The 18,047-nt window shown below is 37.8% G+C and overlaps 1 protein-coding gene across 8 annotated transcripts in view; it reads right to left on the bottom strand.

Moving 5' to 3' along the window:
- SYNE2 (spectrin repeat containing nuclear envelope protein 2) overlaps positions 1–18,047 on the bottom strand; it is a 371,421-nt gene that overhangs the window by 225,135 nt on the left and 128,239 nt on the right. For all 8 annotated transcript variants that reach the window (XM_049899527.1, XM_049899530.1, XM_049899535.1 and 5 more), the window contains exons 20-28: positions 14,432–14,590; positions 13,967–14,140; positions 10,146–10,280; positions 5,919–6,077; positions 3,639–3,850; positions 3,403–3,493; positions 2,280–2,395; positions 1,925–2,051; positions 254–411 (exon numbers count right to left, since the gene is read on the bottom strand). In XM_049899527.1, the coding sequence (XP_049755484.1) occupies positions 254–411; positions 1,925–2,051; positions 2,280–2,395; positions 3,403–3,493; positions 3,639–3,850; positions 5,919–6,077; positions 10,146–10,280; positions 13,967–14,140; positions 14,432–14,590 (1,331 nt within the window). The remainder of the gene's footprint in view (positions 1–253; positions 412–1,924; positions 2,052–2,279; positions 2,396–3,402; positions 3,494–3,638; positions 3,851–5,918; positions 6,078–10,145; positions 10,281–13,966; positions 14,141–14,431; positions 14,591–18,047) is intronic.

Genomic DNA, 18,047 nt, shown 5'->3' with positions numbered 1-18,047 from the left:
AGAGGATGGGTTTTGGAGCTCCACAGATCTTAAGTTTCACTTAAGTCTCTGGCTAGTAGTATGGCTTGATAGTGTTATTTAACCTCGCTCAGCATCAGTTTCCTTATCTGCAAATAACCATCATAATGGTAGCCTCTATTAGGGTTGCTGTCAAGATTAAATAAAGGAACGTACATATCATAATACTAGCCTAGCTTAAAATGGCATTGAATAAATTTAGTAAATGCATGATTAACAGATTTCAGAATCATACCTGGCACTGAGGGTCATCTGAAGCTCTCTTTCTTTTCCCTTTAATATGTCTCTTGTCTTAGCTATAACTGGCTTCTGTATGTCACTCACAAGATTTTCTAACTTCAGTGAAGTGATTTCAAATTCTTTCCAGTAAGCATCAGTTTCATTTTTTAAGACCTAGATGAAACGCATAAATTAATCAACTAATGGGTTAGTAGGTACAATTATTATTTTGTGCTTATAAAATTTGACATTCATCTACTGTGGGAACAAAGTATCAAATAAAATTCATTAAAAAATTTTTCCAACCATCTACAAGTGAACTTTCTTTCAGGGAACAATTACATTAATTGTGCTCTCAAAGGATCCATTCAATGAAGACAAGGGAGTCAACAATATGGCTTTCAAAGGTATCCAAACTCCCTCCCTTTCCCTGTTAGATACACAGAATACAATTCAGAAAGATACATAAAGGTATAAGAATAGATATTCTATTTCTCTTAAATAGTAAAACCAGTTATCCTCTAAATTAAAAGAAAATTGGAATAAACCAAAACTGCTTGTACATAAATGAAAAGTAAACGACATTAATTTATAATTAAACATCTACCATTCTATACTATACTTATCTTGGTCCTATTTTAGGAAAAAGAAAAAAGGTACCACTGAGTGCACATCAGTATGACTTATTCTTCATTTCCCCAAAGATTAGCTTTTTTTAACCAATTCATTATTCAGCCACTGGAATAAGGTCTCAAGACAGTTTCTTAATCACGGTGAAAACATGCTAAATCCATTACTTGAACAACAGAGACTTTAACATATGAATTTTGCTAATTCAGATGGAAAACAGAGAGGAACCAGATGGTAGCATGTGACTCAGGAACTCCCGTAATAAAAAGAAGGAAACTAGAAAACACAGGAGGGAATTGTAGGAACCACCCACGGCCCTTTCTCCACCTGATGCGTTTTTTGTCAGGGTTCACTCTAATGCACTCCCAAGCTTGCAAGAAGAATGCTGCTTTGCAATGCAAAGATAACCTTCAAAATAAGGAAGGTATTTACTTGTGGCTCTTATAATTCCTGTGCCCACCCTCGGTGAGATTATTTTTTCTATAGCTCCTGAGTCAAGTTCAATACTTTCTCTGAAGGTTCTTCAAGAAAACCAGCCATTTCATAAAGTGAAAACCCCCTCCACTGCCTGCCTTTCCTCATTGCCCAACATCTGGCAGCCAACAATTGGTAAACAGTACTTTTAGACAATGTAACCGTTTGGTCAATACCAGGAAGGATTGAAATAAACATTTGCAGTCATTGGTTTTTTCATGTATTGCTAATACTGGAACACCAAAATAGGAACAGTGTTGGCTGAAACTGCCTTCAAGCACATTGTTTTTAACCAAATCATCTGAAGTCTTCATCTCCACCATATGCACGATTAAAAACTCTGCAAGCGACGACATCTGGAGTATCAGGTTCGGGCATGAGCAATAAATCAGGACCCTCAAATAAAGTCTTTCCTGGATTTTTGTAGTTGAATGCAAATGACTATCCAAAATGAGGTGATATGAGAAATGCAATCCAGCGAAGACAGTTCTTCAGAAACATATAGCACATGTGACCTCGAAAAAACAGTCAAGCCTATACTCATGGTAGAGACAACTAGAGAAATCATATTTTCAGGAATTACCTGTAAATCTGTCAGTGTATCCTGAAGACAATCACTACTCATTTCTTTGTCACTAGAGAAATCAGAAGTAATCCTGCATTTGTTGTTTTGCAGGTGTAGTTCAAGAATCTCTCTGTGTGTATCATACCTGCAAGACAATTAATGCCAAAAGTACTTAATTTTAAAAATAAGACAAAAAACATTTTAAAAATCACTATCAATTATGCATGAGAAACTCCCATGAAAATTATTTTTTAAGTCAATAGACTACATGCAAAAATTATTACTAGAAGATAACAAAAACCTATTAAAGTATAACATGTTCATATTGCTGAAAGATTTTTGGTAAATTTTCCAGTCGCTTAAAAGAATTTACCTCTCTAGTAAACTATTTATAGATGCACTGTAATCCTTTTCATTCTTCTCCATGTCTTCTTCATGTTGAGGCTCTAACTCTGATTCTAGGCTAAAATTCTTAACTGGTTCCGTTGCCTAAGCAAATACAAAAAACAGTAAACATGTTCAGTATGCTTAATTATTTAGAAAAGACAATCACTTTATGTTACAAAGATATAGCATTAACTTTTTTGTACCCCAAACCAGGAGATAATAGTTTCTTTGAGGTTTCTCAGCTCAGAAAAAGGCTTCTCATAGAAGAGAGGGATTTATGAGACTGGGTCTCTCACCTTTCAATTAGCATGCAACACAGTAAAGGGATACCACCGGCCCCTACATTCTGTTGCTGCCTATGACCACATACTCATGGTAAGAAGCAGACACAAGTTTAACATGCAGAGAGGTGAACTGCTGAAAACAAATACGTCTCATTCCTTCTCCACACATTCTGACTGGCAGTCTAAGCTATGATATACAGCAAATGTCCACTATTTAGTATTCAAGAATCCAGAAATCTCAATTTCCAGGGAAGGTAAAACCCATTATAATGAGAAAAAGACAAATGATAAATGGACCAGTACATCTCAGTGAAGCCAAGGCATCAGCACAGATTAAGCTGAACCTCTTGTATCATCGATAGAAATGTACACAAGACCAAAATCAAACCCGTTGCCATCAAGTTGATGCCAACTTACAGGGACCCTATAGGACAGAGTAGAACTGCCCCATAGAGTTTCCAAGGAGCGGCTGGTGGATCTGAACTGCTAACCTTTTGGTTAGCAGCCACAGCTCTTAACCACTACGTCACCAGAGTTTCCAGTAATGCACGCAGACAGCGTATATTCGTAATGGTTCAAAATGGTCTATTTTTGCAAAAACATTTTGTATCATCAGAGAAAGATTAAGTAGGCTCACTATAACTTTGATTCATTGCATTCCAATTTTTGAAAAGCTGTCATCCTTGCATTCTGTATGTGGGAATTCTCAGTTAATGAAAACAATCAGATAATTAAAACCAACACTTAATTAATGAGAAACAGATTATTGTGTAGTTGGCCTTTTCATTGGGTTTACTTCTAAAATACATGAACCACGTATGACACCTTTTCAGTTGATGGCTGATTATCTGATTTTGCAAATGGCACCTCACTGTGGACATCTCTTCCTCCATTCTCAGATGTGTTCACAGTCCCCCTGGAAGGAACCAAAAGTTCTTATTAAAATAGAGGGGAAAAACGAAACCTAAAAGAGAATAAAAAATGTTTATGCCATTTGGTTTTGCAAAAAGGTTTTTATCTAGTTTTCCCTGAAGAAGCAGCCACTCTTATGAAGTACTAACTTTTTTTTAGACATGCCTCCCGCCATGGGTTGCAGGGTCATATGAATCTCGGAAGCAGATTTCCTAAGTCTTTCTATCCTTTGTTCATAATCTTTAAGTACTCTCTTCATTTCTTGTTGACTCTTCTGTGAAGTCAGTTCTTCACATAGCTCCCTCAGGACTTCTATGTGGTGATCAAGCTGGTAGAGATTGCCTTCCTCAGAAAAGCAAGCCTAATTGAAGACATAAAGCCAGAAATGTGTTTCAAATGAGTTTACATGATTATTCCATAAGGATTACAAACTAACAGATGTCTGTGACTTAAACAACACACTATTTCATAGGTAACACAGTGTGCCCGGTATGGTAAAAGGCACTCGTGATACAAAGATGAGGAAATGAGCCCTAAAGGAATTCCCAGTCCAGTAACACAGACACACAAATAATCAGAATATAATGAGGTCAATGTTTTGATGGAGCCACTGTCCTGTCTGAAGAAGTCAGTGAAAGCTTATTTCACAAGAGGGAACCATCTGAGCCCAAGGCAGAGAGAATAAGTAGTTCTCCAAGTAAAAAGGAGTCCATTCCTTGCAGAAGGAACAGCATGTGGAAGAAAAGCACCAGGTATTGTGAAAGGATAAGCGTGGCTTGAGTGCAGGGCACAGTAGGGAAGCTAACAAGGAGGTATCCTGGGGTCAGACTGTGAAGGAACTCTGTGCCCTTATAACAAGTTTAGAGGTTGTCCTGGGGTAACAGTGAGCCAGTGACATAAGATCTGTGGTTCAAAAAGGTAAATCTGGTGTGGGTGTTGATGACGGAACCATACGGAGTGAGGGGATTAACAGCTCAGGCTCAAGTAGGTGGAGGGGGAAGTGGTGGTTCTGTGGTAGAATTCTCGCTTTTGAAAAGGGAGACCCAGGCTGGATTCTCAGCTGGTACACCTCAAGTGCAGCCCCCACCTGCCTGTTAGTGGAGGCTTGCGCCTTGCTATGATGCTGAACAGGTATCAGTGGAGCTTCCAGCCCAGGAAAATAGGCCTGGTGATTTACTTCCAAAAAAGGAACCAGTGAAAACCCAATGGATCAGAACAGTTCAATCCTGTTGTGCATGGGGTTGCCATGAGTTGAGGGCTAACTCCACAGGAACAAACAACAAGTTAAGTGACAACACAGATGGAAAGAAATAAAAAGATTCAGATGCTGTTCTGAAGAGCAACAAACAGGACCTGGCAACTAATTCAATTAAGGCAGAGTGGGAAGAAAGGGGGGAGAGCATTTGAGACAGCAATACCTTTCATAGCCAAGATGTAGAATATAAGCAGAAAGAAAGTTTCGAAGAAAATATTGTTTCAATTTTGGATATGCAGAGTTTGAGGTCTCTGAGGAACACTGGTGATATCTAATAGTCAGAACATGGAGCTTAGGGAAAAGGACTCAGTGGGAGAAAAAGTTTTAGGTGCTATCACTGTAGCTGTCAGCTGCTGTCCAGTCGATTCCAACTAATGACAACCCCATGTACGCAGAGTAGAATTTCTCCATAGGGTTTTCAAGGCTGTAACCTTTTGGAAGCAGAGTGCCAGGCCTTTCTTGTGAGGCACCTCTGTGTAGCTTAGAACCACCAACCTTTCACCCAGGAACTCCTTATCACTGTATAGGGGACAGTTAACCCTGGAGTGGATAAAACCCCTTAGAAGAAGCATAAAACTAGCTAACAGTGGAGTCAAAGAAAGCCAAAACCTTAAGATAACAGAATAAAACAGAGAAATTTGTAAAGGATACTAAAAAATACAAGGAGAAGCAAGAAAGACCAATATTTGGAGAGCCAAGGCACAAGAAGTCAAAACTTTCAAAAATGAAAAGAGTGGTTAACACTGTCAAACACATAAAAACAATCAAATTGGATAAGGACCAAAAAGAGATGATTAGATTTGCTTCAAATGGTTTGGTCCTTATATTCTCATTTGCTATCTTTCACCAAGGTCACGCTTCTGAGAACATTTTGTCCTGACAAAAACAATTACAGGGACTTCAGCAATGGTTGACACCTTTGTAAACAGAGTCTCAAGGACAAGGACATATCAAGGGAAATCAAATACTAACTCAATGCTGAATTTTTCTCATTTCTCAAAAAGAAGGCAGCACAGGTTCTAGTTAAGACTTGTACTGCATAAGCCATAATCCCCAGAGGATGAGAGGGCTGAAGTAATTTTCAGAGCATATTTAAACCTAGGCTAAAGACATACATGGCAATTTAAGATAAACAACAAAAGGACACAATTTAAATAGGAACAGATTATTTTACCTCATGTTCCTTGATGAGACCCTTGGTCTTTCCTCTACGAATTAGTTTCTTTTCTTTATTTATTTGTTTTTCAAGTTTTGAAATATTCTCAGTAAGTTTTCCTTTTTCAATGTCTATTTTTAGTTGTTGAATGTATAAAGACAGTTCATGATGAAGAGACTGAAAAAACAAAGGCACACATTAACCAAGGAACAGAATATACTGAAAGGTTTCCATTAAAAACACAACAAAATATTCAAAATAAAAAATAAAAGGAATAAATAGAGCTTAAATGATATTCTGCTTCATCCACGTCTCAGGGGAGGATGTTTTAAAACATTTTGGATCCATAAAGAAAAATTTTTCTTCTTTCTAACAACTAAAAATGTATTTTATCTATGAAAGTCACTGTTAAAGAGAATGAAATGACAAGCTATAGAACGGGAGAAAATATTTGCAAAACGACTTGCATATAAAATGTACAAAGAACTCTTAAAACTCAATGATAAGAAAACAAACAACCCAATTAAAAAACAGGCAAAGGATCTAAACAGGTCATTAGGGAATTGCAAATTAAAACAACAACGAAAAACTACTACACACATCTGTTAAAAAAAAAAATCCAAAAGAACTGACAATACCAAATGCTGGCAGGAATGCAGCCAACAGAAACTATAATTCACTGCTGTCAGGAATGCAAAATGGTACTGGCACTTTGGTATACAGTTTGGCCATTTCTTATAAAACTAAATAAAGTTGTACCATATGACCCAGCAATTGTGTTCCTAGGTATTTACCTAATGGATATGAAAACTTATGTTCACACAAAAATTTGCACGTGAATATCGATAGCAGCTTTATTCACGATCACCAAAAACTGGAGGCAACCGTGATGTCCTTCAACAGGCAAATGACCAAACAGTGGTACATCCATTCAATGTAATATTATTCAGTCATAAAAAGAAATGAGCTATCAAGCCAAGAAAAGACATGTATAAATCATAAGTGTATATTACTAAGTGAAAGAAGCCAGTCTGAAAAGGCTATATATTGTATGATTCCAATTATGCCATTCAGGGAAAAGGAAAACTACAGAGACAGTAAACAGATCGGTGTCAGTGGTTGAATAGGCAAACTACAGGGGATTTTGTTGGTTGGTGAAACTATTCTATATGATACTGCAATGCTGACTACAACACATTAAGCCATTTGTCAAAAGCCAAAGAACTGTACAGCAAGAAGATTAAATATTAATATACGCAAATTAAAAAAATAATTGAGGAGTTCAGAAGATCCCATAATGCAATGCAGAAGGTGACAAAAGAATCTAACTGTATTATAAATGCATGAAACAACGTCCCTGAAAGGGGTGGAGGAATAAGATGATCATCTAAGTAACTCTGGCATGAGTGGAGTCTGTAAGACTAATGGCAAAGGAGCTGTACAGAAGCACTGTATTCTAGTTGATAAAGTTATTTCCTACAGGGATAAAAAAACAAAACCAAACCCAGTGCCGTTGAGTCAATTCCGACTCATAACGACCCTATTGGACAGAGTAGAACCGCCCCATAGAGTTTCCAAGGAACGCCTGGCGGATTCGAACTGCCAACCCTTTGGTTAGCAGCTGTGGCACTTGACTACACCACCAGGGTTTCCCCTACAGGGATACCAGTTAACAATTCTGAAACCACCATAAATGTATACCAGAACTGAACAATTAAGTAAATGAAAGGCAGATGGTGGGTTCCAAGTTTCTCACTGCTGGAGCAGAACCTTACAGATAAGCAAGGGGAGGAGGCTACAAGGATCCATGGGGTAATGAATTAAAGTTGAAAACATTAATATGAACTCATGGTTCACTTAATATATACATGGCTACATATTAAAAATTTTATAGATAAAAAATTTTATAGACGCGTGTATACACAGGTTAGTATATACACATATATCACCTTGTTCTGTCAGTTCAGAGGGCCTAGAGGCAATGATACCTAGCAATGAGCACTGAGTGCTCAGATCTTGGCTTCTAATACCATTCTCCAATAAAAGGAACCCAGGCTCCTTGGAGAAACAGCTGATTCTAGGACTAAAGCAGGAAATACACAAGATGTGCCTGGAGCATCTTGCAAGGCCAAAAAGAAAGTGCTCAACAATAACAACAACAAAAGCCACAATGATGGGGGTACGTCAAAAGGACACAGGAGTCAACTAAAAGAGCTCCTAATGGCCCAAGCTGGAACAATTTGAACAATAAAATAATAAAATAGTATTAGATCATAAAGTATAAAATAAATACCATGAGTCTATACTGATATAAACAAATGATTTAATACATAAATAAATGGGCAGAGAACAGACAAATCTATACAGAAGAATTCCAAATACTTCATATAGATACTTCACCCTTAAGGAGATGGAACATAACTCCCTACTTTTTAGGTGCGGGCTGTACACAGTAATTTTCTTCCGATGATTACAGTATGGAAGAGAGAAAGAAAAAAAGAGTAACTTTAGGGTGGAAAAACCTGATAAACACTACCTCAAGCCCCAAGTGAAAAGTCAGACTGAGAGCATGTATCCTTGATATAAGGAGCCCCGGTAGCAAATTGGTTAAAGCACTTGATTGCTAACCAAAAGGTTGGTGGTTCGAACCCACCAGTCGCTCTGGGAGAATGATGTGGCAGTCTGCTTGCATAAAGATTACAGCCTTGGAAACCCTATGGGGCAGTTCTACCCTGTCCTATAGGGTGACTGTGAGTCAGAATGGACTCAAAAGCAGTGAGTTTGGCTTATCCTTGATATGATGTGCTAAGACTGGCACTTTACCTCTGTGGTCTTCCTCCCAAAAACTTATAACCCCAGTCTTAAACCCAAAACCAAATCCCCTGCCATTGAGTCGATTCCGACTCATAGAGGCCCTATAGGACAAAGCAGAACTGCCCCACAGGGTTTCCAAGGTGCACCTGGTGGATTCGAACTGCCGGCCTTTTGGTTAGCAGCCATAGCTCTTAACCGCTACACCATCAGGGTTTCCTAACCCCAGTGTTATCATTAGAAAAACATGAGACAAATCCCAATTGAGAGACATTCTACAAAACACCTGACCAAAACCAAAAAAAAAAACAAAACTGTTGCCATCAAGTTGATTCTGACTCATAGTGACCCTATAGGACACAGCAAACTGCCCCATAGGGTTTCCAAGGAGCAGCTGGTGGATTCAAACTGCTGACCTTTTGGTTAGCAGTCTGTTAAGGTCATCAAAAACATGGGAAGTCTGAGAAACTATCGCAATCAAGAAGAAGAACCTAAGGAGACATGGCCATTAAATTTAACACGATACCATAGATAAGATCCTGGAACAGAAAAGGGACATTCAGGGAAGACTGTGGAAATCTGAATAAAAGTATAAACTTTAGTTAATAATGTATCAACATTGGTGCATTAATTGTACAAATGTACTATACTAACCTACTATGTTAATAATAGCGGAAACTGGGTATGGAGAATACTGCAACTCTTTGTACTATCTTTGCAATAATTCTGTTAATCTAAAACACCAGGAATGACTCTGATGACAAACAGGCCTAGGATCAGACCTATAAGCCTAAGTCCCAGACACACAGTAGCATCACTCAGAGGGTACAGGGTAGGGGGGTGTGGGGGACCATCCCAAGTGACACTGCCAGAGAGGGTGATACCAAAATGCCTGTCTATAAAAAATCCCTGTAGTCAGTTATAACAACAAAAACATTTTTTGTAAGCCCAGTTTACATGTATCAATATAAACTCTATGCTAATTTATTTTTTGAACCTTCTAATGCACTTGGGTCAGAGCTGTCATTACATTACAATTTACAATGACGCTTCGAATCACATGGTTTCATCTGCACGTGACATAAGCAGGCCCTGTTGTTTTCATCACTGCCAGTGTTTTTACAGTTACTGGTTTTGTCAAATATTCTAGCGTTTTAGCTACAATATTGTGGTAATTAGCATTTGTGAACTTATATCAATAACTTCTGAGAATGAAGTAGCAATTAAAGAAAAAGAAAGGGTGATATACAGGAATTGCAATTTATGGGTATCAATAGAACAAAACACATTACTAAGGATTCTGTATGGTCTGGTAGAGGAAGGGGTCCGTGGAGGTTGGTGGAGGGGGTGGGGGGGGTGGTGACACCATGAGTTACCGCACTGGGTGACATCAACCCTAGTGACACCACTGCAGATACACATGCATGTTCTTACCTCCCACTTTGCACAGACATCTCTACTCCTTTCTTCCAAAGACAGCTTTACATCCTCAGTTACATTATTTTTCAGTTCTTCAACAGCTTTCAAATACTGGGCAAGACTTACAGAATTAAAAATTATCAGTGCTTCCTAAAAAAGAGGAGACAAGAGCATGGAAATCTCATTCTACTGCCAAATCCTCAGAGCTAATTACAGTAGGTCTTTAAAAAATGGAACTAGGAAGGGCTTCTCTGGAGGCTATTTGAGGGTTTAGCGGAGACATCTCTTTGTAAATTGAGGCTGACATCTCTTTTGCACTTTTTGAATTCTTTTAAGAGAAATACAAAATAATTATTATTCAGATGTAGTGTAATGAATTGAAATGTGTCCCTAAAAAATATCTGCCAACTTGGCTAGGTCACAACTCCCTTGTATGATTACATGACTGTCTACCACTTTATCTTCTGGTGTGACTTCCCTGTGTGTTGTAAATCCTATCACCATAATGTAGTAAGATGGATTAGCGGCAGTTATACTGATGAGGTCTACAAGGTTGGTAGTATCTTAAGCCAATCTCTTTTGAGATATAAAAGAGAGACGTGAGCAGGGAGACATGGGAACCTCATACCACCAAGAAAGCAGAGCCCGGAGCAGAGCATGTCCTTTGGACCTGAGGTTCCTACGCTGAGATGCTCCCAGACCAAAGGCAGAAGAATGACAAGGACCTTCCTCCAGAGCCAACAGAGAAAGAAAGCCTTTCTCTGGAGTTGATGCCCTGAATTTGGACTTGTAACCTACCAGACTGTGAAAGAATTAATTTCTCTTTGTTAAAGCCATCCGCTTGTAGTATTTCTGTTATAGCAACACTAGATGACTAAGACATGTCGTTACGTGTTTGAGGCCCAGATAAAGACCTCTTTGTGATATTCGAAACGACTTTCGTTACCCCTTTGGTAAACAATTAAAAAATTATCGTGCAGGGTAATGACTCACCGGCAACATTTTCTCTGAAGTTCGTAAGTAATGAGCAGACAACCATGCCTCACAAGCAACACAATAAAAGAGCATACCATCACATACTGGTGATCAGTGTTGCCACAAGACAAAATTCATAGTAAGATTAGCATGGCAAATGTGTGCGGTGATGTGCATAAGCATTACTGTGCTGCAAGGAGGCAACATTACCTTATCATCAACTTCAAACGTGTGCCCAGTGCCAACCATACTGGCAGTCATGCTCCAGGGAAGGAGCAGCAATAGAAAGGGATGGGACTACCTTGCCAGCAATGTGTCTGCTCCTTACCTGGCAGTACTCTATAAAAGCAGAAACCTAGCTATCCAGTGAATGAAAGAATAAAAAAATAGGTCAAGGCATGTGAAAGAGATAGAAAAACTATAGAAAATGAAAACATAAAAGTAATTCTGGTGCAATTAAACAGGGTAGAAATCCGTTTATTTACTCACTACATGTTTATTCACTCACTACATGGAAAAGGACATCATACTTGGTAAAGGGTCAGCGAAAAAGAGGAAGACCCTCAACAAGATGGATTGACACAGTGGCTGCAACAATGTGCTCAAGCATGATAACGATTGTGAAGATGGTGCAGGACCAGGCAGTGTTTCATTCTGTTGTACACAGGGTCGCTATGAGTCGGAACCAACTCAACAGCACCTAACAACACATGTTTATTGTGGGTCTGCTGCAGAAAAAGGCCAATGCTGAGCCCCGGGAACTTCTCCAAGGCCTCTTTGCAGGTTGCTAGATTTATGGCCTAGGGAGTCATCCTAACCCTATACACTGGCAAGAAGCTCCCACTGCCCACGTGTCCCTAGAGTCCCATGGGTTTCAGGGAAATGCCTGGCAGGGCAGGAATCTTGTTTCTTCTGTAAAAGTGTTTCAACTTCACTAAATGCCAAAGACAAAAACAGGAAATCCCTGGCTTCAGATTCCATGACAAGATTCAGAGAGAAGAAGGAGTTCAAAGACTGATATCTCTAACTCTTCCATCTGGAAGAGAAGGGGCCTATGAGCTCAATTTTTTAGCCCCTTGTCTCCTTCCTAGGCAGACCATATCTGCCCTCCTGAAATCCAGCCTATTATTTCGAACAAACATTGACTGTAAAGCTCATCCAGGACTCTCAGTAACCTGGGCCTAAGAGTGGGAAAAGAAGACATGGGAGTTGGTCAAAGTTGATGGCTAGCAAAGTGCGAAAAGCATAAGATCAAGCTGGGGAGGTCAAAATCAGGGGAAAAGCAACAATGAAATGGCTGCAACTAGGGCTCAGTGTGGTTAACAATCCAGAAGGCCAAAATCAGGTTGAGAACCAGAAGTGGAAAGGAGGGAACGATGAGTGAAGAAGAGCTCCCTGTCAGCAAAAGAGTGGGAGCAGTAGTGTGGGGGTGTTGCCTTACCTCATATTTATTTCCTCCAAAATGTCTAGCTCATTTTAAATGTTCAACAAGTGTGTCGAATGGTGAGCAAATGAATAAACAAAAGAATATGTTTTACTCTACCCTGTACCCAGGGGTTATTATTGTTAGCTACTGTTGAGTCAGCCTCGAACTCATGGTGGCCCCATGTACAAGGCTGGACTGGTGTGATTCATAGGGTCTTCATTGGCTGATTTTCAGAAGTAGATAGCCAGACCTTTCTTCCTAGCCTATTTTAGTCTGGAAGCTCCTCTGAGACATGTTCAGTATCGTAGCAACACACAAGCCTCCACTGCCAGATGGGAGGTACCTGTACCAAGGGTAGAGACCTGGTTTTATCTTTGCTCATATCCCCTCGAGCACTTCCTACATTATTAACTGATAGTGAGTCTCTGGTTTGGTTATATCTTAAGCTGCTGTAATAACTGCTTATCAAAGCCATGAATAATCAACCTGCAACCGTCACCATACAAAAACTTAACTGGGTCCTTCACTACAGAGAAGTATGTGTCTGTAATGGATTGAACTGTGTCCCCCAAAAACATGCGTTGTAAATTCTAACCTCTATGCCTCTGGCTGGATCCCTGGTGGCACAGTGGTTAAAGCACTCGGCTACTAACAGAAAGGTCACCAGTTTGAACCTGCCAGCAGATAAACTAAGCAAGCTAGGAAGCCAAGAAGGGGAAGGAGAGATGCCAAGCCACATGAAGACTGCCAAGAAACAGAAGCTCAGAAGAGACGAGGACCTTCTTCCAGGGCCGACGGAGACAGAGCCTTCCCCTAGAGCTAGCACCCTGAATCCAGACTTTTAGTCTCCTTACTGTGAGAAAATAAACTTCTTTTTGTTAAAGCCACCCACTGTAGTATTTCTTTTATAGCAGCACTAGATAACTAAGATAGTGTCCATAAATAACCTTTATCAAAGCATTTTAATAATGATAGTATTATTTCACATTTACAGAATTTTAACTATTCAAAGTGCCTTCACATATTTTACTTTCATTTAAAGCCTCACAAATCTGGCCGTTGGATATGGCTAGAATGATTATGCTCATTTTACAAAGAAAAGAGCCAGAGAAATGAAATGCTTCCCCAGTGTCATAGTCAGCTATGCTTTTAAGCGTGAATCACTGAGTACATGCAGCAGGTTTACCACAAAATTTGGGAAAAAAAAAAAAATTCTTCATTTGAATGTCTATTTTTACCAATAGTTTCAGGGGAACAATATGTAATACATGGGCATTTTAAAAAGTTACAGTAACTTTGTTATGTAATTGCTGTGATAGAAACATCCTGGCTCGAAATGAGATAGGTAAATAAAAAAAAAAAAACATCCTGGTTCGAAATGAGATAGGTAGCTGACAATAAACATCCTTCATTTGATGGCTGAAAAGATTCCCACCTTATATTTTGAAATTAGTCCGCTGTGGCTCTCTCTCTGTGCAAGTAACTGCTCAGCCCTAGTAATGTACGATTCAAGCTCCTTCTGCAATTCTTCCACCTTCAGCCTGACATCCAATTCTGGTGAGACATCAGTTGGGTTCTTCAGCACTGCAACTAGTTGTATTATATTAATCTGTAAAGACAAAAATTCTCAACTGAACACCTGGCCCAACTTCTTAGGATAATGATAGTCAAAGAATGTTTTCTTTCAGTAGCAACTAATTTCCTGCTAGACATGACAATATTTCATTATATTTATATTTTCCAATATGCTCTAAATTATAAATTAAAAAAATTATAATGCAAAAATATTTTACAAAACATTTCCAAGCAAACTGCTGTGTCATCTCCTCCTCCCTGTCCTCCCTCTGACCATCCATTTTTAAAGAATAAATTCACCAAGTAGGGAATATTAAAGAGACACCTGGATTTTCTCTTTAGCTTCTTGAATTTTTGCCTGAAGCCCAACTGTGAGAATGTGTTGAAGGGACTCCTGGCTTGAAATATTTTGTACATCCATTTGCAAAGTATCTTCAGTTCTAGCCATAAGTTCTTCATACATAGATCCTTTGGCAATAAGATGCTATTAAAACAAATTGAAGTAAGATCACCATAAACATTCTGATTCTATGTTGAAAATTAACCTAAATAATCTTATGGAGAAAATGTAAAAATAAATTATCAATTCAAAACAAGAGAACTCTGCATTCTGAGAAATGTTATTTTTAAGGTTCCTTTAGCAATTTTATACTCATGTAATTAGATTCTGAGTGGCATACTCTTATAGAGTGTTCTTTATACACCAGGTACCTCAATAAAAGCTGGAAAGTAATAGAATGCCAACAGGAAGAAAATAAGTTGAGAGGGTGGTAATAAATCTGAAATTTCTGAGTCAAATCAGTGGGGAAGACAATTCAATAAATGTTACTGGAGAAATGCCTATTGGAAAATAATCTTTTTTAGGCCATACTTTATACAACAACAAACAAAAAATAAATAAATTTCAGATGGATCAGAGAGGGCACTGGGGTTTTTATACATATATTTGTGTATATACATATATATTTGTGTATATATATATATTTGTGTGTGTATATATATAAATACGAAATGACAAAAAAGAGAAAATGGATCTGCTCTCTGGATCTTCTGGAGGGCCTTTCTAGGTATAAGAGTAGAGACAGAAATGACTACATAAAATCTTTCTATGAAACATAAAATAAACAACTTAAAAGTCAAACAACTTGGCAAAGCTAGCAGCCAAAGAAACAAAAATGGATGAAGATCAAAAAGCTTATATATTTCAATAAAAAATAAAAAAAAGATCTCAAAGAAAATTCAGAAAACACAGGAACAAATAACCCATGGAAACACAAATGACTAATAAGTATATGAAAGACAGCTCAATCTTACATGCGATTAAAGAAGTAAAAAATAATGTGATACCAGTTTTCAGCTACAAAGTGAGTGATTTTTTTAAAAAATCATAACTCAAGGATGACATAGATACAGTAAACTAGAAATTATGTGATATCAAATATGTAAATGTTGACATCATTTATCTTAGGACAGTTGGATTGTGGTGATTTTTATTTTCTTCTTTATACTCTCCTGATTTTTAAAAATTTTCTGAAAAAAGCACATTCTTTAATTTCACATTTTTTTCTTTTTAATTATAAAAGTAAAAAAAGCTCATGTAAAAATACTCTAATCAGAACAGAAAGGCGTAACATGTAAAGAAAAGTTTCCTTTTCTTCCCATCTTTCCCTGAATTCTCAATCAATTATTCAAACATTCAATCAAAAAACTTCAAAAAGTATTTATTTTTTGGTGCAATGGTTAAGCACTCAGCTGCAGCACCAAAAGGTTAGCAGTTCAAAGCCACCCAGCAGCTCTGAGGAAGAAAGACCTGAAGATCTGCTCCTATAAAGATTAAAACCAAAACCAAACCAAATCTGCTGCCATCGAGTCGATTCCAACTCATAGCGACCCTATCGGACAGAGTACAACTGCCCCAATGGGTTTCCAAGGCTGTAAATCTTTATGGAAGCAGACTGGCACATCTTCTTCCCTTGTAGTGGTTGGTGGCTTTGAACCGCCAAAATTTTGGTTAGCAGCCGAGAATTTAACCACTGCACCACCAGGACTCCTCATTGTAAAGAACACCTGGGGGAGTTTTACTCTGTTACATGGGGTCACTATGAGTTGAAACCAACTGGACGGCACCAACAACAACACACGCCAGGAACAGCGCTAGGATTTGAGAACACTGAAGGGTCAAGATACTTATTCGTATATCCTTATAGACATTTTCTATAGATACAGAAGTATAAAAAAAAAAAAAGCAATTCCCAAGCCAAAAGCTGGTTCTTTGAAAAAATTAACAAAATTGATAAACCATTGGCTAGACTGACTAAAGAAATACAGGAAAGGAAACAAATAACCCAAATAAGACACGAGATGGGCCACATCACAACAGACCCAACTGAAATTAAAAGAATCATATCAGATTATTACGAAAAACTGTACTCTAACAAATCTGCAAACCTAGAAGAAATGGATGAATTCCTAGAAAAACACTACCTACCTAACCTAACACAATCAGAAGTAGAACAACTAAATAGACCCATAACATTTAAAAAAGAGATTGAAACGGTAATCAAAAAACTCCCAGCAAAAAAAAGCCCTGGCCCAGATGGCTTTACTACAGAGTTCTACCAAACTCTCAGAGAAGAGTTAACACCACTACTACTAAAGGTATTTCAAAGCATAGAAAATGATGGAATACTGCCTAACTCATTCTATGAAGCCACCATATCCCTGATACCAAAACCAGGTAAAGACATCACAAAAAAAGAAAATTACAGACCTATATCCCTCATGAACATAGATGCAAAAATCCTCAACAAAATTCTAGCCAATAGAATTCAACAACATATCAAAAAAATAATCCACCACAACCAAGTGGGATTTATACCAGGTATGCATTTTTTTTTTTTTATGCAAGGCTGGTTTAATATTAGAAAAACCAGTAATGTAATCCACCATATAAATAAGACAAAAGACAAAAACCACATGATCTTATCAATTGATGCAGAAAAGGCATTTGACAAATTCCAACACCGATTCATGATAAAAACTCTCAGCAAAATAGGAATGGAAGGAAAATTCCTCAACATAATAAAGGGCATCTATACAAAGCCAACAGCCAACATCACTCTAAATGGAGAGAGCCTGAAAGCATTTCCCTTAAGATCGGGAACTAGACAAGGATGCCCTTTATCACCGCTCTAATTCAACATTGTGCTAGAAGTCCTAGCCAGAGCAATTAGGCTAGACAAAGAAATAAAGGGCATCCGGATTGGCAAGGAGGAAGTAAAATTATCTCTATTTGCAGATGACATGATCTTATACACAGAAAACCCTAAGGAATCCTCCAGAAAACTACTGAAACTAATAGAAGAGTTTGGCAGAGTCTCAGGTTATAAGATAAACATACAAAAAAAGCAATTCCCTTTTAAAAAACACAAATTACCCAAGCTGTTCAGCAACTTGCATTTCTCACTTTACAATATATCTTTATCCACTATCATAATCCAATGGACATCTACTTCTTTCTTAACAGAAATATTTCAGCATGTTTGTATTTTCACCATTTATAACAGGGATCATTTTTATTGTTTAGAAAATATTTTTTAAATAGTTATTAAAATATTAAATTTCTACTTCATTTCTTTTACTAAAATAAATTCAAACTTATAGAGCAAATGAATGTACATAAAAATAAAATTAGAAAAGTACTGGCAGATGACAAGTTTATATAATATTTCTAAAATAATAAAAATGATCCCTCTTAAATGCAAAATGCTGAAATATATACCTTTCAGAAATGTAGATTTAGATGAATTATGTAAACGGTCCTTTATTCTAGAACCTTTCCATTTTGTAGCTTATGATACACTCTGCAGTTTCACAGGTGAGCTGAAACTCAGTAAAAATCTCAATTGTAACTTCTTTCCCAGGAGAACTAAGGGATATTA

The sequence above is a fragment of the Elephas maximus genome, chromosome 10 (genome assembly GCF_024166365.1).
Source record: "Elephas maximus indicus isolate mEleMax1 chromosome 10, mEleMax1 primary haplotype, whole genome shotgun sequence".
Classification (NCBI taxonomy): Eukaryota; Metazoa; Chordata; class Mammalia; order Proboscidea; family Elephantidae; genus Elephas; species Elephas maximus.
This window is presented reverse-complemented; position numbering and strand designations above follow the sequence as displayed.